The sequence below is a fragment of the Caloenas nicobarica genome, chromosome 27 (assembly GCF_036013445.1).
Source record: "Caloenas nicobarica isolate bCalNic1 chromosome 27, bCalNic1.hap1, whole genome shotgun sequence".
Lineage (NCBI taxonomy): Eukaryota > Metazoa > Chordata > Aves > Columbiformes > Columbidae > Caloenas > Caloenas nicobarica.
This window is the reverse complement of record NC_088271.1, coordinates 3,146,144-3,172,475: the sequence shown is the minus strand read 5'-3', so window position 1 is coordinate 3,172,475 and position 26,332 is coordinate 3,146,144. Positions and strand designations below refer to the sequence as shown.

Sequence of the window (26,332 nt, the reverse complement as noted above, 5' to 3'; positions counted from 1 at the left end):
AGCTGATTGGAGGCAATCCAGGTGCATCTGAGGAAAGCAAAATGTTCAATAGCTCGGTAAACCCCCGCCAGTTTTACAGACAGAGCATTACAGATGTGGCTCAAGGACATCCTGGGCAGGAATCTGTCTGTTAATTAAAGATGCCTTGTGAAGTAAATTCCACAACCTTGCTAGAAAGCCTGTTTCAGATTTCCCCTGCTCTTACAGTTAAAAAACCCTTAATCAAAATAGTGCCTTCACAGGGTGCTTTCTTTCTGTATTATTTATAGGTCCTCGCTTGAAATTACCGCACACATTTAAACACACCAAACACTCCTTCGAACAGAAAACCTGGCACGGGCAGCGTGCAGCAGGATCCAAGGAACAAACCTCCAAACTCTCCCTCACGTTTTGCTTTTTCTAGTTGGCACCACGCAACCCCTGGCTGCATTTCACAGCATTAAAACCCACGGCAGGATGCGAGGTTTCCAGGAGTGTGGTTTTCAACAATACTTTCCTTATATTATTTTTTTTTTTTTTTTACACTTGGCTTTCCTGGAGCGGGATGGGTTTCTAGCAGTTTCTTGCTGTTTTTTTCCCCGTTGGGTAGATACGGCCACTTCTATTCTCTTGCTATTGTTCTCTGCATCTTCAAAGATCCACCACGGTGCTTAGGTCAGGAGCCTGGCTTTGCTCCACTCCCCTCAGCTCTATGTATCTCAAAGGAATAAAAGGGCTTTCGTGAGTCATGCGATGGTTTGGAGATCGTGGCTGAGGTTTACGGCGTGTCTCGTTACATAAGAATGTGCTTCAGTCAGCTGGACGGTCCGTCGTACCGCGAAGCGCATCCAGACCTTGTTTTTGTTTCTCAATGAGCTCCGGGGAGGTGTGCACACATTCAGGTTCACACTCCTGCACGGGGAAAATCCACGCGAGAGAGCCCGCGCCGGGGCAATTCCATTTCCCCGCTGTCACTCTGCACATTCAGTGCTGGAGTCACTAACGTGCCTCCAATTTGGCCTCCCAGTGGCATCCTTTATTCCTTATGGATAAAAATAAAAACAATCAAGTTTGGGGTTTTTTTGTTGTGGGTTGGTTGTTGGTTTTTTTTTTTCCCCCGAGATTTGTGCTTTAAAGGTCCGTAATGTCAATACCGAGGGTCTGGCAGGGACGGTGCAAGCCTGGTCTCTGCCCTGCACACGCCGCGGCTCGAGGGATGAGCTTTCTGCTGTTAGGGGCTCCCCGCACCAGGTCCCCACGGGATCAAGGCTGCTGAGGTCCCCAAATTGCCTGTCTGCAAGGGCCGAGGGAGCAGAGGGCCACGTGGAGCATCTGGGTGATGCCTAATGTCACCTCTCTGTCATTTTACATCCCTCCTGGCCACCCGCTGTGACCTTCTCTGTCTCGCAGGGTCCGACTGCAAGCCATGCTTACGGGAATTCACCGACCACAGCAGCCCTGCTTTGGAGTATCCCAGCCCCAAAACCTTCCTCCCGTCCCTGATTGCTGAGGATGACGCCTTCTGCACCAGCATGGCCGAAGAAAAGGCAAGTGTCCCCTTTCCCTGTGCTGCCACCGCGCGAGGCAGGAGCCAGAGGCAGCAAACCGGGTGCTCGGCAGCACGTTCGGATGGGCTGCGGCGGAATAAGGACGGGGCAAAGGGCTGCTGATCTGGACTGTCAAGGAATACGAGGTTATATCGCTTCCGCTGCTGGGAAAAATCATACAGATGCGATTTTGTATTGGAGTTGGGAGGAATAAGGTACAGAGAGATGTGGGGGCTGGAGGGAGCTGAGCTGGTGGGGCTGGGGCAGGTCTGGCTGCGAGGGGCAGTAGGAGACTATCAGACCATTTCTACTATTAGATTATAACTACTCTTAGAAAGTCTGGTTTGATAAACTCAGCTGCAGGTGGGCTGTTTGCCATGAGAAAGCAAAGAAAAGCAGCTCCAGCTCCACATTGGAGGTGTCCCCTTCGCAGGATGGGTGCAAGCCCCTCTCGGAGGGGGTTTGTGTGCTCAGCTGTCGCTGCCTTTGCAGGAGGACTCATCTTCCACAGAGCTGGATGTCCCAGCAGCAGACCTGCACAGCAGCACGGAGGATCTCCTCTCGGACTCTGCTCTCCATGGCACGGAGTATTACCGAGATCTGGGGCTCCCGAGCCCGCCAGTTGCCAAAACGGAGCCAGAAACGGCAGCGCGGCCAGAACAAGCAACCCAGGCCCTGTCTGCCATCCGCTTGTTGGAAGAGAGACCAGGGGCTCTGAGCAAAATATCCGTGGATGTTGCTTTTTCCAACCCCGTTTCCTGCTCGGTGCGTTACGGCGAGGCCGACTGCCGTTTTCTGAACAAAGGCTGCGTTTGCTCCTGTGCGGCGGTGCCAGGAGACGGTACCAGCGCTTCGGAGCATCCCGCAGAGGCAGACGAAGAGCTGGACCCGCAGGAGGCCGCGGAGTCCTTCCCCACGCTGGTGAGATCCATGTCGACCTCGCGGAGGCACAGCTGGGAAAGCCCTTTGTCACCCGTGGACTGCAAGCGCAGGTACAGCAGGACTGCGAGCGACATTTGATACATACGGCGCGGTGATGCTGCGTGAGGCTGGAGCCACCGCGCTGCCCTGGGCTCCTGGGTGGCCTCGCTCTCTCGTCGGCATCTGCCCAAGCAGCTGGACGCCTACTGCTCGTGTTGGGTGGGATGTGGAGGAACAGATGCCGGGGCAGCAAGAGGCTTTAATGTCTCCTTGGAGCCTCCCTTGGGCTCCAGGTTCCTACATCCCTACTTTCCCTGCTGACAAATGTATTGATCTCCCGGGTGACAGGGAGTTAGGTGCAAGCCAGCAACGACTATTTTTATCTCCCCTCCTTATAAGGTACCCTGAAATTATCTCAGCCTGAAATCTTGGCAGTTCTTTATCAAGCTCAGGCTTTGGTTCTCAGACCTATTGTTCCATGTGCCGCGGATCATTCCCAGTTTATTCTGTGTAACGGGCACACGAGCGGCAGCGGCACAGAGCGGCTGCCGGTGTCAGGGACTCCTCTGGTCCCCTCGCTGGGTGATTAATCACGGAGCCAGGGAAGGGGCACCCACCCCGCTGTCCCCTAAGCAAATGCTTCCTGAAGCCTGTCTCTGGCAGGAGAATGAAGTGACAGCGATCTGCAGACAGAACCCATGCAGGGAGTAAGATTTTCCACTGAGCCCTATCCATCATTTTGCTCCTATGCTGTTGGCACTGCAGCAGCACTTGGCGTTCGGGAAACCGTAGGGCACTGGGGGAGCTGAGCTGCCCCTCATTTCCCAGAAAATTAGTGCTTTTTCCTTCCTCAAAGCTGGGCCCCAGCGGGGGCAGGATTTATGACACGATGCCACAGTGATGATTCGATAAACGACAACATTTGCCATTTCTAAATGCCCGGAAGGGCTTTCCTGGCATCGCAGCGAGCAGAGCAGCAGCTCGCACGCAGGCGAGACAGGCTGCTGGGTGGCTGCTCAGTCTCAGGGGTTGCTAAGAGATCAGCGAGAGCCGCCGGGCACTAAACATCCCGGGTGACCAAGGAGCTCGTGGACTCACTGATGGCAGCCAGAGAAGCTGTTTTGAACAGGCTCGGGACTTGGTGTCCAGGCTGACACCTCCTGGCATCTCCTTTTCCATGTGCCTGCTGTGGTGACCCTCTTTGTCCCAGACCTTCCTTGTCCCAGTTGCAGGAGCTCTTCAGGACTGTCCAGCCCAGGGTAGGACATTGCAGGGGCTCTGCCGCGCAACGGGACGCGTCTGCTCAACTGGCTTGTCCCTCTTCCTTGAATTAGGTTTAGCCTGGATGCCACGGAGATGGGCAGCGACCCAGAGCAGGAGGACGTGGAGAAGGGGAGCCAGTCCTGCCCGCAGCCTCGTGTGTCCCTTCAGCTGCCCAAGGGGGAACTGGAAACCTGGAGCAGCGGCGGGGGCGGCGTGGTGATCAAAGTGGAGATAGAACCGTTGCGTCCGAGCCTCACGGTCAGCCCTGGCTTGGAGGAGGCGGTGAGTGTGCGAGGGCAAGCTGGGGTGCAGAAGTCGACACAGGCAGGTGGCAGCTGCAGGCTGGACCCCTTCGATGCCAGCGTTGAACCGGGGGCGCCAGGAGGTCTGCGGGAACGTCCGTGAGGCCAGGCTTTCTCTGCTCTGGGACAAACGGCCCCTTCTTGCAGGACAAAGGCCCTGGGAGCCGGTTTATCACAGCCCGCTTTTCCTACGTGTCTAGTCGGGATCTCCCTTGCTGTAGCCCGTGCCCGTTGCCTCTCGTCCTGTCACTGTGCGCCTCTAAGAAGACTCTGGCTCCATCTTTTCTATAATCCTCTGCTAGGTAGTTGAGGACAGCAGTGTGATCTCTCTCCCCTTCACACTGCTTTCATTTGGGGAGGTTCTCTAGATTCAATTAATATTAAAAGGACAATCGTATCGCAGTGGTACGTATCCTCTAAAAGTGAGAAGCACTTGAGAAGGCTTCAGCCACAAGTGTCACTTGCTCCAGTCTCCTTGGAGCCCACAGCCAAAGCCAACAAACATCTGGGCCTTACGGTGTCCTGTCCTCATAATTTTGACAAAACAAGAGAGGGAAGGGGTGCGGAGTCAGCCCGTTCCCAGTGATACCTTGAGTCTGGATCTAATCCTGTGCTCTGATACACCGAAGATGTCCACGACTTTTTAATTCTCCAGGAATGTGGCAGCAACGGGAAGAGACTGAGGCCGAAGTCCATCCCACCAGCCTGCGAGACGGTTGCCTCCCCTCAGACACCTTCCAGTTTCGGCACATCTGTTCCAGCCGTGCAAGGTCGGTACAGGCTATCTATACGGTGTTATATTATTTCAAGGTGTTTGTGATTAAGCAGATTAAAAACCGGAGGTGTAGCCTCTGCAAGCCTAGGCATCCCCTGCCCGTCCCTTCTCCGTGGTCCCAGGCTGTGGGACAAGGCTGGCACGTTCTGGTTTCTGCACTGAGAGTGAAGACCCTTAGAAAAACACCTGTAAAAATGTCAGCCTTCTCCCTGCTGCTGGAATGATTAACCTCTCTCACCTGTGAGGGCTGCCCTGGAGGAAAATATAGAGATTTGTGAAGAGCCGGGGAAGTGGCCTGGTTGTCATGGGGAGGGTCTCTGGGGTGGTGGTAGCTCCTGCCCCATAGCTGCAAACAGGATCCTCAGAAGTTAATGTAATACTCATTGGAGAACGGAGGGGTAACACAGAAAAATGAGGTGGCTTTTGCCTCCCTAACTGCTCCTGGCACTTCTCCCTCCCCACTAAAGGCAGAGCGGGAGCTCAGCAAGATGAACGGTGCCCAGTTGCGCAGCTCGCAACACGGTGCTCTGCAAAGGCAAAGCAGGATCCCTGCTGAGAGTGTTTTGTGTTGCAGGTGTTGAACCCCCTGCTCTGGAGACGCTGGAGAAGGACCACGTATCCCCAGACCACGTGTAGGTATTGTCGGTCCTGCCTGTTTTGAGATTCTTGAGTATATCTGAGCTCCGGGAGATGAAATAGCCAAGGAGATCCCACCCCATGCTGGGGCACAGCTCAGCAGTTGGTCACAAACCAGCGCCCGATGCTTCGTGCGGTGCAGAATATCTTCGCAAGGATGTTTTCTAACCTCTCACTTTTCTTTTGCCCCATCCCTCGTAGGCTAATTGTCCAGCAGGTACTTCAGGAGCTGAAACAATATCACGGGTGAGTGCGTGCGGGAGAGGGACGCGGGTGGGGAGGTCACGGCTCTGCCTGGGACCCATGGGGCGAATGACACTTGGTCCCGTGAGGGAAAAATCCCCAGGGTACCAGAATGGCCGCATTTTTCCAGTGAAACTAGGGTAAAATCGCAAGCAGAAGTAGCATTTCACATGCCTCTTCTGTAACTCTAAACGTGTTCCTCCTCCATCTTCAAAGATAAGCCTTTCTGCTGACCCAAAATTCCTGCTCTTGTGCTCTTTGCTGTGTGTCTGATGTCTTTTCCCCGCGCAGGGCGAAGCAGAGAGCTTGTGTGCAAGAAGGCAGCGATTCCTCCCAGCAGAACCTCACCTGGTTTGAGTTTCTGTCTAACGAGTAAGTGAGACAGATGGTAACCCGCACACTTTTTGTTCCCGGGACAGGCTGATTTCGAGTCCCCCTCTGTCCCAGCTCTACTGCCCTGCCAATACTGCGTGCAGGACGCCGCTATCTGCAGCGCTTCGGCCAGGATCGAGGCCGTGTTGTACGTGGCACCGAACAAAACCAGAGACAGCCAGAGATCGCACAAATAATTCGAAAGTTCAGCTCCTTATTTGCCAGCGTCCCATTAATAAATGACATGACTGACACTGAGCCAGATCCTCCGGGGGATGGAAAGCTCAGGGACGAGGTCCTAAAATAAATGCTTCAGAAAAACTTCATCAGTGACCTCCCTGCACTGGGCTTGGCCTGTTAACTTCCCTTTAATTAAGCTGGTTTTGGTTTTGTTTCAGAAATGAGGATAGTGGAAAGAGCGATAAAGCAGAGAGAGGCACGAAGGTGATGCGACGCCTGAGTTCCCTGCGGAGCCGAGTCACTGGGTCCTGGCAGAAGGATAAGGTGAGGGAGAGGTGCTGAAGCTGCGGAAGGAATTGTTGAATTCTTCCGGTAGAAAAGGGGATCTGAGCCCCAGGGGGCAGTTAGTTGGAGCTGGATTCCTCCTGGCTGGTGGAAGGGTGCTTTGGCCGGGTGACAGCCTGGATCCCCCACTGTGACAAGAGTCACGGACGTGCCGCAGTGCTGGCCCCTGCCCCTTGTCACACACAGCCCTGTCCTAGAGGGACTGTCCTGAGCCTTAGGAAGGCGTTTGGGAAAAGCGCAGCCATCCCAAAGGCTGGGGGACAAAGGCGCCCACTGTATTTCCTGCGCACCAGCTTGTTATTATCAGTGGGGAAAGGAACGTGTGGGGCAGCGCGAGGTCTGTAACGGAGCCGTGGTTTTCTCTCCTTCCAGGGTAAGAACAAAGAGCAACCAAAAGAGAGGGAGAAGGAGAAAGAGGCGAAGGAACCAAAAGAGAGGTGGAAAGAGATCAATGGGCACCAGCTTGTGCCGGGGGTTTTCTCCAGTTGCACCAGTTGCTCCCTGTGTGCCAAACCCCTTGTGAATAAAAGTGGTCTGCAGTGCCTGAGTGAGTACGACGGTCACCGCCCGGCCCCCCAGCCTCCCCTCCGGCCGTTCCTCTACTGAAATCGGCCTCCTGGATTGCCTCACTTTTCTTCTGGCTTGGCTGTACCCACCGCCCTGCTCCGCCTGGCTTGGTTGTTTCTCCAGATACTCTAAACTATCTCTAAATCCTGCCTGGCAATAGTTTATCCTCGTTTTCTTTGGCCGCTTGACCATTTCCTGCCCCTTTCCCCCGAGGAAAGTTCCAGGTCAACTTTTAATAATTCTTTTTGCAAAACTCTGCTTTGCCCATGCAGATGTCCCTGCTGCCTGAACGTAGCTGGATCTTTTAGCCTGTTTTTCACAGACGCAGTGTGTCTCGGCTCAGCATCCGCCCTATGCACCGGCACAAGGATTTCTAGAGCATCCAAAACTAACACAAAAGTCAAATGGTGCCTCCCAGAACTTGCATGGGTGAGATTGTTGCTTTTCAGATGTAAGTTTGCACAGGAATGGCAGCTGCTCCTTTGCTGGTGTGCATGGGACTCTTGCTTTCCCTGTGGCATCGCTGCATGGCTTGGGCGGATGGACAAACCCCATCCCTCCGCTTTGGGGCAGGTCCTCAGCGCACTGAAGAGCATTTTAATTCCCAGGGGATTGCCTGTGGGAAGAGAAAACCTGCTGGAAATGGGAAAATTGCTCTCTTTCTCTGCCCTGTACCCTCAAGCAGTGCTCACTCTCCAGTGAGGGTCTCTCAGAGGCTCTTAAGGTCAGTAAAACTTTCCTGGGGCATGAACAACCTGGCTGCCCTTGGACATGTGCTGCATTTTCCCTTCAGGGCAGCTGGAAGGAAACTGAAAAGGACCGCAGATCCAGCTGTTATTGAACATTTTTCACGTGTCACAGCAAAAAGTAGGAAGCGAGGAGCTGAATGAGCAAGTGCTTTGTGGATATCTAGAGAGAGCCCAAATATTACAAGAGGAGGCAGAGTTATGCCTTGTTATTCTCTGTCTGTCTGCAGTCTTAGCTTGTTTCTCAGCCCTTCCGTGAGGAATTTGCATTCTTGAGTCTTGCTAACATTCGGGAGAAAAACTCCAAAGAGGCTGAGGAACCAGGTTGCGCTTGGGACTCTGTGACACCTTCGTTGGCTTTCTGGGCCGCTCAGGGACGAGCCGGCTTGGCCAATGTGGGCGGCGAGGCAGCAGAGCTCGTTTTCGCGTGTTCCCTTTGTGGCAGCTGCGTAATTGGGCGGGATTCTGAGACGTTCATTAAAATTAACGGCCTGTCTGTGGTCAGATCTGGGACTTGCTGTGCGACAGCTGTTAGCCCGAGAGTGCCTATATTTGGATTACGCGGGGCTGAAACCTTTGCAAGCTGTTTCTGGGCGGCGCAGTTGATAGTTGATATCGCTCACTCGCGTTATTGCAGCCAGGAGCAGCGCGTGGTCTCTCGACAGGTCACTGACGGGGCTCTGGAAAAGCAACTTTCGGGGCCGCCGTGTAGCCAGAGTGGCACTTCCCACCCTTGAGAAGTGTGAGCTGCTCCGTCGGGGCTCAGCCTGAGCTGTAGTTGCTGCCAGGATCTGGGGATATTTTGGCTGCTCCTCTTGTTTTCTCATCACGAACTCACGCTTCACCATCCCCACGCTTTGGGCCTGGGCCAGCTCTTGGTCCATCTTCTGGTCAGGTGCTGTTGCTTGTGATCCCCATGGTATTTTTAACTGCAGCACCACCACGTGGTAGAAGACAAAACAGGCTCAGAATAAGGAGAGAAAATATGGTGGTGGATGAGAAGGATGAGCTGAAACCAGGGGGAGGATGGATGGGGAAATGCTTGGGAGGCATGAGATCTTTTCACTGTCCAGTAGACACAAAAAGTCTGGCGGCTTCCATGGCTGTGGCGAAATAAAAGAGTGAGAACTCTTCTTATCAGAGAAAATGTAATAACGGCAGGAGGAATTCTGCTTTTAGTTCAGAAAAAAGGAATCGTTGCTCTGCTAGAAACACGCGTGCGAGCTGTGAAGAGGGTAGGCAGCCCAGGTGGCCCTGTACGTGGTCACTTGTTTCCCTCTCCCACCTGATTCCTCTGATTTATCCTCACGCCACACAGCACAAAGCTTCCCAGGGAAAGAGGCCACGGCGTGTGTCAGGACATGCAGGAGAGCTTCTGCCGCTCCAGAGTCTCCCAGATGTGACGTTCAGGGTCTGGCAGGGGTGAAAACCAAAGAGGAATGACTGCGGTCGCTTGGGATCTCAACAACAGCGGCCACCCAAACTTCACCGTTACATAAACTTTGAGCTCTGAGTCTTTGGGTTTATTGTTCACCTGGAAATGAAGCAAGCTCCTCTTGAGCCTTTGTTGTCAAGGGTGGAGAAGGTTCTGTGCCTAAATTAATCCTCTCTTATAAACATGCTTCCAGAGTTTATGCAAGAGGAGTTAGATGAGTCCCAGGAGAGCCAGGAGCAGAGCTCTCCAAGCAGGCGGTGCCGTGGAGGCGAGCCAAGGATCTGCCCTGCAATACAGATGGCAGGAGGATTGTCTCCCTCCTGGCGACTTGAGCTTGGGCACTGGGCTGGAGCTGGGTCTTCTACATCTTGGTGAGTTGAGGGTTGCATCTCTATTGTTTCACGTGAAAGACAGAGGCCTGGCCCCCACAGGGAGCTCAGGTCAACCATCCTCTTCAAAAGGAGACCTACAGATGCATCCAAAGCATTGTGTAGGCTTCGAATTCCTCCTCTTTAAGAGAAAGTGCTCAGTTTAATGAATTTAATAATGCGTGCTGCTCTGGACAGCAGACCGTCCACCTGTCCTGGGCTGACCCGTGCTGGCTGCTTCAGCAGACAGGCTGATTTGTGAGCAATTGCTCTAACAACTCGTCTCCAGGGCTGCTGTGAAAGAGGTTTGGAGAACCGTTTCCTTTCTCACAACGGTTCTGTGGGTAAATGGAGGACGCAGGTCTCTGCAGTTTGTCAGGCAAACATGCTCCAGCCGTTCTTTTTTGTCTGTAAGGAAGAGAGGCCAGAACGGCTCTTGGTTTGGACTGGAAATTCAGTGTGTGAGATTCCCCTTTGCACTTGTGCCTGCACACTTCTGTGTTCAGGATTCCCAGTGCAGCACCAATAAGCTAATACGGGAAGGAACAGCTTTGGCTTATCATAAAGAGGAATTACTTGATTTTTCTATCCTGAAATTCCTGCTCATAGCCCACACAGAGTTCTGGGAAATCTGAAAAGCGGCAGGCAACCTGAAACTTTGCATTTCTGGGGAGAGACACAACTGACAAAAAGCTTCTATTTTGAGGGGGGAAAGGAGGTTTGGCTGCTGTAACATGATGACAGTGATAAATGGCCTGGGAGTCCTGCTTGGAATAAGTGATTACTGACAGGACTCCAAATAAAACAGGTGAAACCAGAGCGACTGTGATAGTCTGTGGGTTCATGCGGTTATAAGCCAATGCAGCAGGATCTAAAGCAAATGCAAAAGTGGTTTGCAGCGCTGGTTTCGGAGGAAAAACTGACTGAGCGATGAGTCTGCTGACATAGAGCTGGCCCTCCCAAACACTCACAGCAATTCTAGAGGTTTTGGAAAAGGAAGCCAAAGAATATACTCTTCTCAGTGCTTCTCTTCTACTTTTCTCTTTCTTTTCATACCTGTAATCTACCTGAAACTCGTTCAATAAGAAATCTTTTGTTATTCTAGAATTACACAGGATTAGAAAGTCAGTGCGACTCTCTTTTTTTTTTGCAATCCAAACCTTAGCTCTAAGCTACGGAGTCTTTGAGCTGGTTGCTGTGCCAGATTTTGCTCTGATTTTTGCAGAGATGCCCTAAGGCCAGCAGCACAAGCACAGCACGTTCTCTCCGTGACAGCTGCAGTTGGGCAATCTGCAATGCTTTACTTTTATATTATGGCGAAGCACAAAGTCTGAAGTGTCTAAGGATTAATCGGTCACAAAGCGACAGTTTATCCCCAAACTGCTTTATTTAATGATTATTTCTCTGTAGTGCTGCGAGGCCCTAATAAATGACTGGGACCTTATTGTGCTTAGTCCTATATAGAAGTAGCACAAAAGGGAACATTTCTGAAAAGCTTGCAACTGTAAGATGAAGAGAAGAAAATAAAAATTAAACAGGTCACAGTGTGGAAACCAGGGACAATATTGGCCCTATGGTAGTCCAGGATTTCAGCACATTTCCAGCCCAAAGGGTGACAGGTTCTTTCAAAGCGCTGTGTTCTTTCAAAAAGCTGTAGGGTGGATTTTGAGAGGGAAGTTTGTTTTGTAATTGCGCGTGTTGCATTTTCGACAGGCAACTTGGACGTGCGTGACTTAAAATATGACGAACTTGTGATGGAGATCAGTATCGTAAATTCCCAGAGTGAATCACGTATCAGGAGATCAGGTTAGATCACAAGCTCTTCTAGTTTTCCCCCCTGTACTTCAGCGGCCCGGTGACAGGAAAAAAGGTGTTTTTTTCCAGCAAGCAATGTAGTTGTACAAGTCCATACATGAAACTGCTGATAGCGAAGAGGAATTCCTCTTTGCTTTTGCTGTTTGTCTGTGCAGGGGTCATTGTGACGGCGCGGGCAGCACTCGCCTGGGCAGGAGCGGCCGTAAACACTTCAGCACATTTTGAATTTCAAATCCCACCTGGCTTTTCATAACGAATTACGTATTTAGAGAAAGTCCCAGGTGCTGCGCAAACACGTTAAAGCTGTCACTCGGGATGCTAAATCCCATCCGTTAAGGGCCTGTTGTCTGTTCTGGGTACTGATGGAAGGCGGGTCCCCAGGAGATCACCTGTGCTGTGGGTGCTCTCGGGAGGGAGAGGCCGGAGCAGTTCTCATGCCGGGGGTGGGTGGCCTGGGACCCTCGTCAGGGTGAGGCCGGATGGCTCTTGGCTGAGGGGAAAGCGTGGGCTGCGGGTGGACGTGCCCTCCCTGAGAATGTGCGGGACAGGGGTAGACGTGCCCTCCCTGAGGGAAATGTGTGGGACAGGGGTAGACGTGCCCTCCCTGAGGGGACTATCCGGGCTGAGGGTAGACGTGCCCTCCCTAAGGGGAATGTCCGGGCTGGGGGTAGACGTGCCCTCCCTGAGAATGTGCGGGCCGGGGGTACATGTGCCTTCCCTGAGGGAAAAGCCCGGACTGCGGGTGCTCCCGCGGTCCCTGAGGACAAAGCGCGGGCCGGGGGTGTCCGCGCCCTCCCTGAGGGGACAAGGCCGGGGACATTGACCCCGGCGGGGCCGCGGTGCGCAGGCGCGCAGCCCCATCCATCTCCCTTTTGCTTCCGGGACAGCGGGTGTTTCCTGTTGCTGTGGCGGCGGCTCCCGGGACCCAGAGCGCAACCGGCGGTTCCCCGGGGAGTCCGGTAAGAGAGCGGGGTGTCAGCGCGCCCGCCGGCTCCCCCGAGCCCCGGCCCCCCGCGCCGCCACCCCCTCCCGGCACCGGGGGCCCCCCCTTCCCCGGGCCGCGGCCCCTTCCTTCCTCAGGGTCCCGGGGCTTCGCAGTGCCCGCGGTGAGGGGCTTTCACCGGGGAGCTCTGGGGGAACCGGCCCCGGCCCAGCAACGTCGGGTACCGAGGAGGCCCGGAGCTCGGCCGGGGCAGCGGGTTTATCTTGCCTCCCGTGACAAATCCCGCCGGGTTTATTGCCGGCCCGAGGTTACCGGCTCGAGGATTAAACTGGTGGACGGCTTGTGGAGATCCTGGGTTTTATCTTTTAGGGGGCAAAGAAGGAGGTGAAGTGTTGCTGGTGAACTGATGTAGCCCGGTGTGAAACTGGTTCACCTGATGCCTCAGCTCGTGTCCGAGCATCCTTCTGTTTGTGATAATTAAATTCTGCGTCTTGTCTTCTGGGTCACATACTGTAGAGCTGGGGCTGCAGGAGTGAGAAAAACCCGGGATGGACATAAAAAGAGCTTGAATGAGTTAGGAAAAAAAGTGGTAAAAACTTTTCCTTACTCGCGGTTGTGATAACTGACCTATTTAAAATATTCCACCGTCCTGGCATATTAGGGAGATAATATCAGCTTGTAGGCTTAGCTTGTCTGTGCTGGAAAGGAAACCGCGGTAGGAGGAGATGATGGGAAACAGGGAGGGATTCCAAACTGAAACAGTTTTCTGAACGTTTCTGGTACCGTACTTGGGGTTTTTGCTCTAATAAATAAACAAAATGACCAACTATTGTTTGAAGGTGTTGTGCTGTGGTTTTGTTTCTGCAGTATGTGTGTTCTCTGTATAAAACCAAGAGAAGAAATGGCCGCTTCTCAGTTCCTTCTTGCTCCCCTTTTAACAGAGACGGGGGCTTTTTTTAGTTGATAAAGTTATGAGGTAATAGTTTCTCTTTGGTATGGTTAAAAAAATAAGCCTGTGAAACATGGCTCTCAACCAGGAGCCATCAGACACGGTGTGTTGTAGTTCCACCTAATGTTTACCTGTGAAATATTTTAAATACCTTTTATGATTGTCATAGTTGCTGCTTCAGTCCTGTAGCGTTCCTGTAGAATGGGGGAAGGGTTGAGCGTGAGAGAATTAAAATGGTACTCGTATTTCTTCTAGAATAATGTGCTAATTTTACTTCACATTGTTTAAAAAAAGAAACATCAGTCGTTTGTTTGTTCTGGTTTGGGTTTCTCTGTTTAAAGAAAGCTCCAAGCCCATTAGGACTTGCGGTGTTGGGAATGACACGACCCTACCCCCCCATTTGTCTATCCGATATTTTGACAATAAAACCAGATACAGGGAGAAAGTAATTATAGGTTGTTTTTGGAGACAAAGAGGAATGCTGTAACAGGGACACTGAGACTTGATAATTTAGTGGTGTTGCTCTCTCGCACGGACTGTCTCTATTTCAGAATGTGAAGTATCTCGTCACCCTGCACCCTTCCAGTTTTTGGCTTCTGCCTCTCCACAATTAAGCAATTAGCAAAACAAGTAAACACCGGTCACCAAAGCCACTAGGACAAAGTTAAATCTGTTCTGAGTTCCTGAAGATACTTGACCTGGATTTACCGAGTACAGAAACTTCTCCACGTTGCACTGAAACTCCTCTTTCCTGAGGAGGTTTATCACGAAGTCACTCTGCTTTTTCGGGAATGCTGTAGTTGTTTGAAAAGCTTCTCAGCTGGTGTCCATCTCTGTGTATAAATTCAGATTCTATATTCTGTATTAATCATTCATATGCAAGTTGTTTGTCGGCTTGAGAAAGGAATTACCTTGTATGGTCTATGGGTAAAGAAAAAGGGGAGAGATTCTCTTTGATCCCTGAAGCATCGGACTTTTGAAAGCAGAAAAATTAGTTTCGCAAGAAAACTATTTTGTCCGTGGCTCTCTTCAGCTGGTTGGATTTAATAGGTGGTGAATATAACCCTAGCATTAAAATAGTGCTCCTTGTATCATTAGAATCACTGTTAAAAGGCGTCCCTGTTTGAACTTAACTGTTTTAAAGGGTTTTTTTTAATCTGTCACTTAAAAAACATCAAAAAGCCATATGCTTGAGCGGAAAAAAAAAAGGTCAATAATTCAATTTTAGATACATCACAGCATATCTGTCTGTTAGATCTAGTTGTTTGCAAATGCCCTTAAAAGAATGATTTTATTGGGCAGTGCCGTTCCAGACCAAAGGTCGGGGTCATAATACTCATAATATCTGGTGAGTCATAGATTCGTCCTGGAATCCAATTCTGGAAGACATTTAGAGGACATTACCAGTGTCTGATCCACTGGAAGGTATTCCAGCTGGGGGAGAAAATGTATTCGCCTGCCCATTTTCAGCAAAGTTCATTGCCCTCGTGCATCCTGTGAATCCGGGCGATGCTTTTGGGCATTGTAACGCCTTGGCCAATAAAATTCTCTTAAGTCGTAAACTGGTTTCCGTGAGACTTTGGGAAAGCATCTCATTAATAAGGGAAGGTGTTTTATTACACCAGGTATTAATTTCATTATCCTCAGTTGTGAAGAGGATCTTTTATGATGTTTACGAGCCGCCTGGTCTTAAATATTTCTTTGCTGGATGAGGCCCCTGTGCCAGTCGGTTGCTGAGCAATAGTTCCTCGCTGGCACTAGCCCATGCGGAACAATTCAGTGACAGTCCCCTAGCAAGCAGATGTGGGACGACGTGATGCTCCCAAAATTCTCGGTCTTCATTCCAAAACCTGTAGATTGAATTCCAGAAACACAACCGTGCTGCGTTTGCTTGGTGTCCCGTGCTCTGCGTGGTATCGATCGCTGTCGCAGCTTCGGCTCCAGCAGCCGTGTCCGAGGCGGCTTAACTGGTGTTCTCTGCACATTTAGGAAACAAAATCCTTGGGGGAATCTGGATTTCCCTGCCAAATTAATCTTCCTGCAGTTCCAGTGAAGGGAGAAGACAGGGAAGAGGGAGAGTGACAGTCCTCTTTGCTCAGGGATCCCTTCCACGCTTCTCCAATTTGAGGTCTTGCTGACATAACTGTCGATTTTGGGTTTGTACCTTCCCAAATTCTTAATCTGAATAGAACAGAATGCTGCCAGTTACCAATGGTACACGCAAAAATATTTTTGTCAGTTTTACATTTACCAGTGCTCCTTTTCTCTGGGTCGTCATCTGTGCTTTCTAGGGTTAGATATCTATTATTTCTGTGCACCTATAACAACCCTTCGTATCTATCTCTGCTCTTAAATATCCGTCTCAATGTGTACAGGTGCCTGTCACTTCTTTGCTGTCCTCTGTCCCTCGTTCTTTTTGCTGTTTTCTTGACCCCTGCAGTTCTCTAATGCCCTGTCCAGAAGAATAAAGAATGTGAAGGAATCTTACGTGCAGAAAACAGCAATCAAATTCGCTAGTATTCAAATGCTCGTTTTCATCCCTAATTGGAGCGTACTCGGTTCCGCACTGGCTGCAAAAGTGTGATGGAAAGGGAAAGCTGGAGCATATTTTGTACAATGAAGGGTGCTTACAAAAGAGTCTGATTCTTCTGCCACTTGTCAAAATTCTCTTCTGTTACATGGGCAAAAATAACGCCACTTGGAAATCATTACGTTAATTGTTTTTCTCTTAGAGAACTAAGTCCTTGGATTCACCTGCAGTTTTCTGAGGATTTTCTGTAGCATTTTCCAGTTTTCTAGTATGTTCTCTCCAGTTGTGTGAAGGGTCCTTCAGCAGCACAGGAAACACACAGAACTATTAGCTACATCGGCTGATGAAGTGAAAAATACCAACCGAGACTGATACAAGCGACTATCTCCAGCACAGCGAGCGCATGATGTTAAAATTGAAATACGTTTTTAAGTTGACATCCCTTTTGCAATTAGCTTAACGAGGTACCCAGGCTTTTGAAGTAGAATTGCTGCTAATAATCGTCGATAGGAGAAGAACTGACTGCAATCGCTGAAGATATGTAAATGTCAGGGAATGTGTTCCCTCCATCGATGCTGCCGTTCTGCCCCGAAGGGAACCCGTCTATGAGCAGCCGGACTCGAATCCAACCCCGCTTGACGTCACGGAGGATTTTTTTTTCCCTATTTCCTTTTGTGTGGTGCTTTTTGTGCTACTACTTTGCTCCCTTGTCTCAGGAGGAAAGGGGCTGCCTTTGTCAACCCGTCGTTTGTTGTCGTGGCGTGTTTTTGAGCAAGATCTTCATTTTCTGGTGACAGGCGGAGGCCTTATCGATGCCGAAATAGCGAGTACATTTGTTATCCTCCACATAGTATTAGCAAGTGAATAATTTGGGTACCTTCTAATCACACACCTGCGGAGGCACGTGCGTTTGAACCTAGATATAGTGCCTTTGGTTTTGTTACATGGGGTACGGTATTGGTAGAAATATCACAAATAAGAGAGGAGTTGTTGTTTTTGTGGAGATTTTGTGTGTGGCAGGTACTCCGAGTGCAATATTCTGCTCTTTTTTTCCCACACTGGTACAAGTTGCGTAACTTTTGGGGCTGCGTGCTCAGCCTTTCTCGGTCTTGTTTTTACGTCTTTGTTAATTTATTTGTGTTTAAGGCCAAGGAAGCATTTTGCTCCTGCTCTGAGTTTTACTGTAATTATGGAAAACACTTAAAAGTGAGTGTTTCTCTGCGTTAGCCAGGAGCCTCAAAACAGATCACCAGTCTTGGCGCCAGGCACGGCTGATAGTTCTGTTTGGATGAAGAGTCCTTACATAGTTTTTCCTCTGTTCTTTCAACATAAACAAGATTTTCTCTAGCAAGTACAGCGTTTGTCTTCCCAGTTTTGTTCTATTTCTCTTTTAACAGGCATGCCTGAAATATATGGGAAGAAACAAATCCTGGTTTCCTTTACTGTCTGAGCTGCTGGTATCCTGCTTCTGCCTTTCCTGATGGATCTTATTTTCTAGATGGGCAGAAAGACTGCAGAAAATATTTGACACTACCACTTGTCATCCTGTTTTCTCAAGCAGTAGTTATTATAAGGGGAAAAAAAAAAAAAGAGAGAGATTGGATTTTACTATCCTATTAATGGTTTTATGCCTTTCAGGTGAGAGGGAACTGCTTTAGTTGCTTTATGTGGAAGCAATTCCTTTGTGAAGCTAGAAAAGAGGTAATACTCTGAGTCTGTGGCGTGTTTTGAATTTTACTGTAGTCATCTAAGCTCCTACGAATACTCTCTGCAGAAAGGCAGCTATTTGTATGGAGCCAAATAAATTGCTGCCTCCTCGAACGGTATCAATTTAAAATTGTGATGCAGGGCGATAACCTTTGCAGATACGAGGGAATCGGCGCTCTGGTTTAAAGGGGATGAAGCAGAACGCTCTTAGTACATTCAATAGTGGCTCCTTGTGCTTTTATGTGTGAATTGCATTGTCAGTGATTCTGCGTCTTATTGAAAAACCTTGAGCATTTGGTGTAAAAATCAAGGACAAAACACGCACAAGGGTGCTCTCTTAAACACCAAGGCTTACTCTGCATCTCATCCAAAATTAGGAGGTCTTTCATATCCCACTCTTTCTTCCCCTAGATGGGAATGGCAAGAATAATTTCAGACTTTTTTGGTGTGTGTTTCAGATTGCGCAGTGAATGTCCATAAGAACTGCAAGAGTTTACTGGCTGAATGCAGCAGCATCAGACCCAAGGTGGGTTTTTTAATTTGTTCTACTTTTATACTAACAGTGCTTGACGTAGTAAGTTTCATTTAGTGCGAGCGTTTTAATTGACATCGGTACAGAATATTGCCCTACATCTTCAAGACCTTGAATAGTTAACTTGTCATTATAGTAATTTATGACAATTTATGCAGGGAAAATAAAGTGGCACGTTTATTACTGAAAATTACTTACCATTGCTTGCGTCTGTCAGAACCGTGACGAACCCTTAGAAGAATGCTCAAACCCATCACTTTTTTGGGGAACGTAATTGAATCATATGGTACCTCTGAATTTTATGCCACTGTATTTTAGCAGATTGTGCCGTGCCAAAGCTGGTGGAAGGGTGTGAAGGGTGGAGGCAGATTTGTTTATAGCAGTTGCCTATAGTTTATAAGCTGAGCAATGCAGAATAAGCGATTTCATTTTTGAACTGTGATGAACTTTGTATCTTGCTAAGCAGTTCGGGTTTTTTATCTCTGTCACAGTGGTGCCTGTGATAACTGTCTTTTTGTCTTTTTTTTTATTATTATTCTGGTATTGGTTTTGAAAAGCGCTTCCTCCTCCTTATAACTAATTACACTTGAGGGAGTTTGAGTTATTTTAACCTGCAAGTGTTGATGATTTCAGAGACTATAGCAGATTAGGGAGTAGCATGAGGGGGAGAGAGAGCAAGAACAGCTCAAACCTGGGCAATTAGAGGTTAGAGAAAGTGCTTTCAGCTGTTGGTGATTTAGAATGTGACTCTTTGGAGGGCAGAAATGTTCTTATGGGCTTTTTGGTATATCCTTTTAAACTTCTCAAGGCATTGTGCTTTTTCCTTTTAAACCGAAAATTTTGCTTGCTCTGGTGCTTTGATTTCCACTCTTTGCTGTCCCCTGAACTTTGGTGGTTGTATCAGCCCTGACAAACCACTCCCGGAGTGAGCAAAGAGGGAACGGTAGCACAAAACGAAATGAGCAATGAACTCAGAAACGAGATGGTCAAAATGAAGTGTAACACCCAGAAAGCCATTTCTTACAGACTGCATTATTTAATTGGTTTGCATCTTTGATAAGTTGCATGTCAATGAAATGTGTAAGAAGGAGAAAGTTGTAGAGGTTACCAAAGGTGCAGTTTCAAATGGGCAGTCTGAATTTGGGTTGAAATTGGCTGGGTTGGTTTAGTTAGTATTGCTGGGAACTAAACATTGACAAAGCGTAGGTGAAGACTTTCTACGCAAAGGGTTTGCTTTCATTTAATAAGTTATTTATGATCACAGCTTTAATGTGGCTGTTAATGTCATTTTTGGTTCTATTTCAGTCTGGTTTATACTTGATGGGGTTTTTATACAAAGTGTTAACGCCTATATGCCATCCTTCTGGAATTTGAAAAACAAAAATCAAAACCGTTGCTCTGTCAAATCTTTTATGGTTTCAGTATACAGCTTCACTTACAGGTAGTGCTCTATGATAGGAAAAACATGATTCATTTTGGACTGAAAGTTTGGTCTGTGTGTGTAAGAATATTGTATTTTTTCCTATAGCAGAAAGATTTGCAGCACAGACCTTCTGGATCTCCACAAAGTTCGCCCCGGTGCATTTCCCCAGGTTTGTACTAAAGAATGATTTCTGTGCTCAAGGCTTATCTGTTCGATTGTATTTTTTTTCTTTAATATGTTTTAAAGGCTATACACAGTGTGTTATTGAAGTACAGAAAAGGTCTCTTTTAATAAGATGGCTTCATTTTTTTTTCTATTGGGAATGGCTTAGAGGCTCGTAGCAATCTCCTGTGTGTTTTTATCTCTTTATCTTTTTATTTTTCTTTATACCTTCTTGCTGTGTAACCTCAAAATATCATGGTGAAAAGGGATCAATAAGCTCGTTTTTCATTGATTGTCTATTCTCTGGCCTCTGAAAAGACTAGAACTGTGAACCTTGTTTTACATCAGATTTTCATAATTGTCTATTTAAAACTTGCCTGCAGCTAGTGGTTGCTAGAAATCTCTAAGACAAGCTAGCACTAATGGTCTGAACATAAATCTGGGTTGAAACAAAGTGGGAAGAGGGATCTGGGAGAAAAAGGCAAGAAGAAAGAGCAGCTCCATTGCAGCATAGGCTTTGGAATAGCTTTTTGCTACTGGAAAAGACCATTGTGGCCACAGGTGTACGATTTAAATGGCATTTTAATTTGCAGGTGTTACGAGGTCTGCATTAACAGAACAGGCTTCTTGGCTCTCAGGTGATTCACGGCGACCAGAGCAGAATTATTTTCTGCTTTGCAGTTGGTCTGTTTGGTTGCTTTGGCTGTAAGAAACGCAGTTTATATGCATGTCCGACTAGTACTGTGAGTCTCGCGTATGCCTTTGTTAAAGTATCATTTGACTTGCACTGCAAGGTCTATTTCTTCATGGAACGATCCTTGTCAAGAAGGAGCGCAAAGGTAATAATCGTTAGAAGAAGATAAGTGGCCGTTTGCGTTACCGAGAATGTTTTTTGTGCATTTAAGGGAGAGCGCAGAGGCTAAAATAGGAAACAATAAGGGATAATGAAAATAGGAAAAGTTGTCTGTAGGGCTTGTCGTTGAAACAGCTCTGTGGTACACAGTCTGGTCTGGTGCGATAGGTTAACAAGGATCGATACGGGCTCTCAGCAGTGTGCAGACACTGCTAATTGAACTCAGAAAATGGCTTTTTGTTGGTGCAGACTCTGCTAGGCGGCCGGTACTTGTTTTCCGTCATCCAAAGCAGAAGCTGGAAGTTCAAGGGACAGCTAATAGCACGGACGTTGTGGGTCTTTACCCACCGTATAACACTGCGGACTGCAGTGCCCAGCAAAAAAAGCTGTATTGTGTCAACATAAAAGAGAAAGACCTTTTAAGAAAGGTACAAACTGGGTTGGTTGTGTCCCCCCCATTCCTTTCCCAATGTTTTGCCTCTGGAGATTTTTAGATTTGTGAAAAAGAACTCTGTGTTCTTGGCTCGTGGAGCACAGAAAGACAACTTGGTGGCTGATGATGGCAATACTTCCCCAAATGGGAACAGGGGGGGCGTTTATTATTAAGCCTTTGTTTAGGAATTCTGCCTTTACAAATCTTGCTGATGTCTACTTAGTCTCCTCTTTTGGAGCTCATCACTTGGAGGCGATGGAGGAGGACTCAGTTTACCCAGTTTGGTGTAGGCTGAGAATGCGCCCTGCGGGTAGCCAAGAGATTTCAAACCCAAACAGGTATCGGGAGAGGTATTTCCAGCGGGAGAAGATGCAGCGATGTAATTTTTATTAAATGTCATCGATGAAACCTCGCCTGCAGCACCAATACAATTCTAGTCAACTCTTTCAGGGAAGGTTAAATGAGAGACAAGCACATGTAGAGTATGGTATACCAAGAAATGTGGAAAAACCTGTTTTCTGAGAAGAAACGTGAATGCCTTGGTGTAGCTGTGTCTGGTCGAGCGAGGCAGAGAGATGATGGTCGGTGGAGGTACACCCAGGAGTGCGGATGGGGAGAGGGGAACTTGTGGGGCTGGGCAGACACCAGTGTTTTTTACACGAAAAAAATTGTGACTTGGTGATGCATACGCATAAACCTTGGCTGGGAACCGGAGACCCTGAAGCAGCCTCCCAGGCACAGCAGCGGCAGAGGATTTTCAGCTGGGTCTAAGACAAATCTGCCCTGCAGTGGCGGAGTCCTGGCTTCGTGGATCCCTGAGGTTTCTTCCACCCCCATGTCCTTAAAAGCACTCTGAAAAAAGGGCAGCTGCAGACCTTGCCAGCGATCAGTTTAAAGATTGTCTGGCTGATTCTTCATCCTTGATTTCCTTGAAGTTCGTTTTATAAAAGGGTATATTTTGTCTCCTGTTCCTTATCGTTCATTACAGACACTCGTGCTAAATAATCGTATCCATTTTTTATAAGTCTATTACAGGCTTCCATGTATTGTGTAATAGTGATTAAAGTTTTAAATATCTTTCCAGTTCACAGTCTGTCTAGATTTAAAAAAGCATCAAAAAGCTGCAGTATTAAAATTAAATTTAGCTCTGGTATCTATTACATTCAGCGTGTGTGCTTGCAGATATAAATCATTGTGCAGCAATAAGCATGGCAAAGGACTTGTGGTTTTTACGTGATCTCAGATTTTTCTCGTTTGCCATGAAATGTTCTGTGCCCTTATACGGCAGGGTGTGAATAATTGTGTGTAGGTTCTGGTGTTTTACTAAAGGAGAAGATACTTTGCAATTTCCACACTAAATAGGCACAGTAGGGACCAATTTCCTGCACTTCAGACCTGCTGATTTAGCCAATACAGTAAGTTAAGTGGCAGCTTTACATTTCTAGAAGGATCACGGGTGGTATAAAAACACTGCATCTCTGGGGCCACTTTACTGTGCCAGGTCTGAGGGCAGCCAGTGGTGAGCATGGGGAATACAAATTCAAAAAGCAGCGGCAGAAGCAACACAATTCCAGCTCATCCCGAGCTGTCTTTTTGTGGTTCCTTTTCAAGAAAATGGAACGAGAATGTTTTTTTGGACAACGAGCTCCTGACGTCCAGGATCCTGTCTGTTCTGCGTCCTCATTCAGAGAGGGGTTTGAGAGCAGGCGAGCTGCAGTGTACGCCTCATTTTCTGAGTACCAATTCGATTTTTGCCTCTCTAGCCGCTTCTCTGAAGGAGCAGCCCCGAAGTCTTCTCCTGGGACCGGATGGCACCCCAGTTCTGCCACGGAATCTCGGTATGACTATCGCCCAAAGAGGAAATTCTCAGTCTTCACTGAACACTGCTGGAGCTGTGAATAAATTTGGGTAAGTCAACTGCTGCTTTTCTTTTCTAATTCGCTAGATTCTGCTGCCCACCCCCACAGTGTGAAACGAAAAACAATTACAGAACTAAAGCAAGAATTCGCGTTTGCTTTCAAGAGATTTGTCGAGCTTTTTAGTGCTGGAAAAAACCTTACAGTTCAGGGAGATGAATTTCATTTGTTTGTTCAAATCGCCTTGTCTTTAGTCTCTCTGCACTATGTCAGGAAAGATACGTCTTATAAAATTTGGCGGTATCTGAGTATATCTGTCTAGATTATGGTTTCTGTGGGTATATTTGTCTCCAGACTCGTTGAAATTCCGTAATCTCTTCTGCGTTCAGTTATTCTAGGTCGCACTGGTTCTGCTAGTGTAGGAGACAGCACTGTTTCGAATTGTAGGATACCGTGATTAAAATAGTAGACGAATTCAAAGCTCTCTGCTGTTTTAAGTAGTTGTTTACTCTTTCTGTGCCACAATTACGCTCCCTTCTCAGTGAAAGTGCCCTTTGTACTCTGAACGGGCTGTGCCTTGTCACCAGGTGATGCCTTTTAAAATGTCATACCAGGAGTCACATACTTGCTCGTGCTGCTCTAATTAAAACTGTAACATTTAAGTGATGGAGTTGCTAAATTGATTGGACTGTTGGAGTACAAGGATGGCTTTTGTATATTTATTTTAAGTTAGTTGCACTATAGTTAAGGAAGGATGCTTGTTAAAGGAGTTGGATTTTTAATTTTTTTTCTTTGTCAAGCCACTTTAAAAAATGTTGATATTCTGTTTTGGTCCCTTGATCTAATTTCTTTGGCTATTTAGACTAATTTCAGGAGACATGGATGAAGGTGATTCAGGCTTTATAAAATTTAAGCAGACTTCAGAGGACGTTGTCTCACTTGCACCTTCAACAGCAGACTCCATTTTTCTGGAAGGTATGGAATTTCTGTGCTTTTCAGGATTTCGACGTGGTTTCGTACACAGTCCTAAATCAGCACTGAAATGTTTTTACTCACGTTGTTAATGGTGTTAATGAGGCATGTAGTGAGAAACAATTTAATAATAATAGAAATTGAATGTGCTCTTGGTCTAGATGCATATTCTGTGTCCCTCCGAAGTGAAATAGAAACAGATGCTCATGAGTTTGAGGCAGAGTCTTGGAGTGTTGCGGTGGAACAGCCTTATGTAAAAAGGCAAAAGAGAGACGTTATAAAAAGGCAAGATGTCATTTATGGTAAGAGTATTTATTATTCTTGTAACTTTTTTTTTTTTTAAATTTCAGAGTGCCACTGTTTTGAAACAAAGCATTAGTCGTTATTTTTATTGGCTTCCATTTTGACTTGTGCTTGAAAACTAAAACTGAGTAAAGATTTTCAAGTCTGTTACCTTTCTTAGTGTGCTTAAGTCCTCCTGTTAATGATTTTATGCAACCCATGGTTTTCAGGGTGCCTGTGTATGCAGCAAAACCCAGCTATACAATTAGGGAGCAGCTCAGCTGCAACTGGGAGATGTCGTTAAATGAGTAGGTTTAATCACTGACTGGGAGATTAACAGGGCAAATTCTCGAACTTCACATCAGTGATGCAAAGATTGTGGTGAGGACAAAGGTAGTGCAAAGACGGTGGCTTTCGAAGCCTTCTGGTTGATATCTCTCTAGTCACTGCACAGCGTGTTAATGATTTTTTTTTTTTTTAATTTCCCCTTGCCCAGAACTAATGCAGACTGAAATGCACCATGTTAGGACGCTGAAAATCATGCTGAAGGTGTATTCCAAAGCCATGAGGGAGGAACTGCAGTTCCCAAACGCAGTCATCAACAAGCTTTTCCCCTGTGTGGATGAGCTGCTGGAGATGCACGGGCAATTTCTGCTCCAGCTAAAGGAGCGACGAAAGGAATCTTTAGAAGAAGGCAGCGACCGAAATTATATAATCCAGAACATTGGAGACCTCTTGGTAAAACAGGTGTGAATTAAATTCTACCAATGTCGTTGACACTATTAACCTTATAGTTAGCTTTTAGAAATTTAAAGTTATGTTATGTAAAGATTGATTTAATACAGGGTTTAAGATTATCTTCCCAGTGTGACATGTGAACATGACTCAAGGAACATATCTGGTCACAAATAACATGAAATATTCATTAAATGTTCTTCGGGCAAGTGTGTATGCATGTTGTGGGATATGTAACTGCACATGGTTTGGTTCTATTTTTCGTCCCTTTCAAAAGTCAAGTAACACATTCTTGGTGTCCATCCCGTACCTGGCTCTCCTGCGTTTAATGCTGAGCTTCTTGGTTCTGACCTTTTAAAAATACAGTAAAGATCCTTTGAACTCATTATAGCTTTAGCACCCATTCTGGTATGGAGTGGATGCAACAATTTCTTTCATATATTGTGACCATTTTTTGCCCTTCACCTTTTAATGTCCTCAGTATTTTTAAATGCAGGGGCCCAGAAATATTTTTAAAAATTCTCATAATGGCGCTATCATTTAATACTTGGTTATCTTGTGGTATTCCAAGCTCTCAGATGTCACACTGAATAAATCTCTCATTCCTGGTACAGTAGAAATTGACATATTGAAGAAATGTCTCAGAAACCAGTTACCATAAAACCATGTTAAACCTGGGTCTTGTGGTGGGGGCAGGTTTACTCTTAATGATTCACGTTTGTCACTCTTGTATTTCCAATTAGTTTTCAGGTGAAAATGGGGAGAGAATGAAAGAAAAATACGGTGTGTTCTGCTGTGGACACAATGAAGCCGTTAGTCACTATAAAGACCTGCTCCAAAGCAATAAGAAGTTCCAAAACTTAATAAAGGTAAACAACAACCAGAAATCTCCTGTTCCGTGCCAAATACACTTGACCACTTTAGGTTTTATTTTGTACTTGAAGATCTCTTAAATTTGAATGAGCAGGGTGAAAAGCATATTCTTGTTATTTGATGAGTGGTTGGCGTCTTGTATTTTAGATCTTTTGAGCTGTTTGGACACAAAGCCACAATTAACAGGTGATAAATTTGAGGCAGACTCTTTAGAGCACATAGGACTGGGGAACAGAGCATTTGTCCTGTTCGTGGCTCTGTCGCTGCCTGCCCTGCTCTGTGGCCACCTTCGTAAATTGGCTCGATAATAAATTAAATCGAGTATAAATGTTGTTTACGAACTACTGTAGAAAAAGCAGGTACTCCTAGTCAAGTTTTGCCCATTATACCCTCTTTCCCAACCCGGGTGGTTTGTTCATTTGCTGTAGGCTGTAATGTGCAATTAATAGGAAGGGCTGACGAGACGTGGCCAGGATGGAAGGCTGTAACCTGAATCTCAGCTGGCATTGCACCCTCCCCAGTATTCTCATTTTCCAGCCATCAGTAAGTGATACTGTGTGAACTTTCCAACATGGCTCTGTACTTACA

General features: G+C 47.3%; 1 protein-coding gene across 2 annotated transcripts in view; it reads left to right on the top strand.

The window, feature by feature from the left end:
- Window positions 1–26,332, top strand: part of ARHGEF18 (Rho/Rac guanine nucleotide exchange factor 18) — a 44,852-nt gene that overhangs the window by 3,318 nt on the left and 15,202 nt on the right. The window contains exons 2-17 of one of the 2 annotated variants that reach the window (XM_065652416.1): window positions 1,390–1,526; window positions 2,019–2,518; window positions 3,782–3,992; window positions 4,668–4,782; window positions 5,362–5,419; window positions 5,625–5,669; window positions 5,958–6,038; window positions 6,437–6,542; window positions 6,936–7,110; window positions 18,082–18,149; window positions 19,684–19,747; window positions 22,790–22,934; window positions 23,745–23,857; window positions 24,016–24,156; window positions 24,633–24,883; window positions 25,615–25,740. In XM_065652416.1, coding sequence (XP_065508488.1) covers window positions 1,390–1,526; window positions 2,019–2,518; window positions 3,782–3,992; window positions 4,668–4,782; window positions 5,362–5,419; window positions 5,625–5,669; window positions 5,958–6,038; window positions 6,437–6,542; window positions 6,936–7,110; window positions 18,082–18,149; window positions 19,684–19,747; window positions 22,790–22,934; window positions 23,745–23,857; window positions 24,016–24,156; window positions 24,633–24,883; window positions 25,615–25,740 — 2,336 coding nt within the window. Of the gene's footprint in view, window positions 1–1,389; window positions 1,527–2,018; window positions 2,519–3,781; window positions 3,993–4,667; window positions 4,783–5,361; window positions 5,420–5,624; window positions 5,670–5,957; window positions 6,039–6,436; window positions 6,543–6,935; window positions 7,111–12,380; window positions 12,454–18,081; window positions 18,150–19,683; window positions 19,748–22,789; window positions 22,935–23,744; window positions 23,858–24,015; window positions 24,157–24,632; window positions 24,884–25,614; window positions 25,741–26,332 lie in introns of those variants that run through there. The other variant, XM_065652415.1, reaches the window with a different exon arrangement.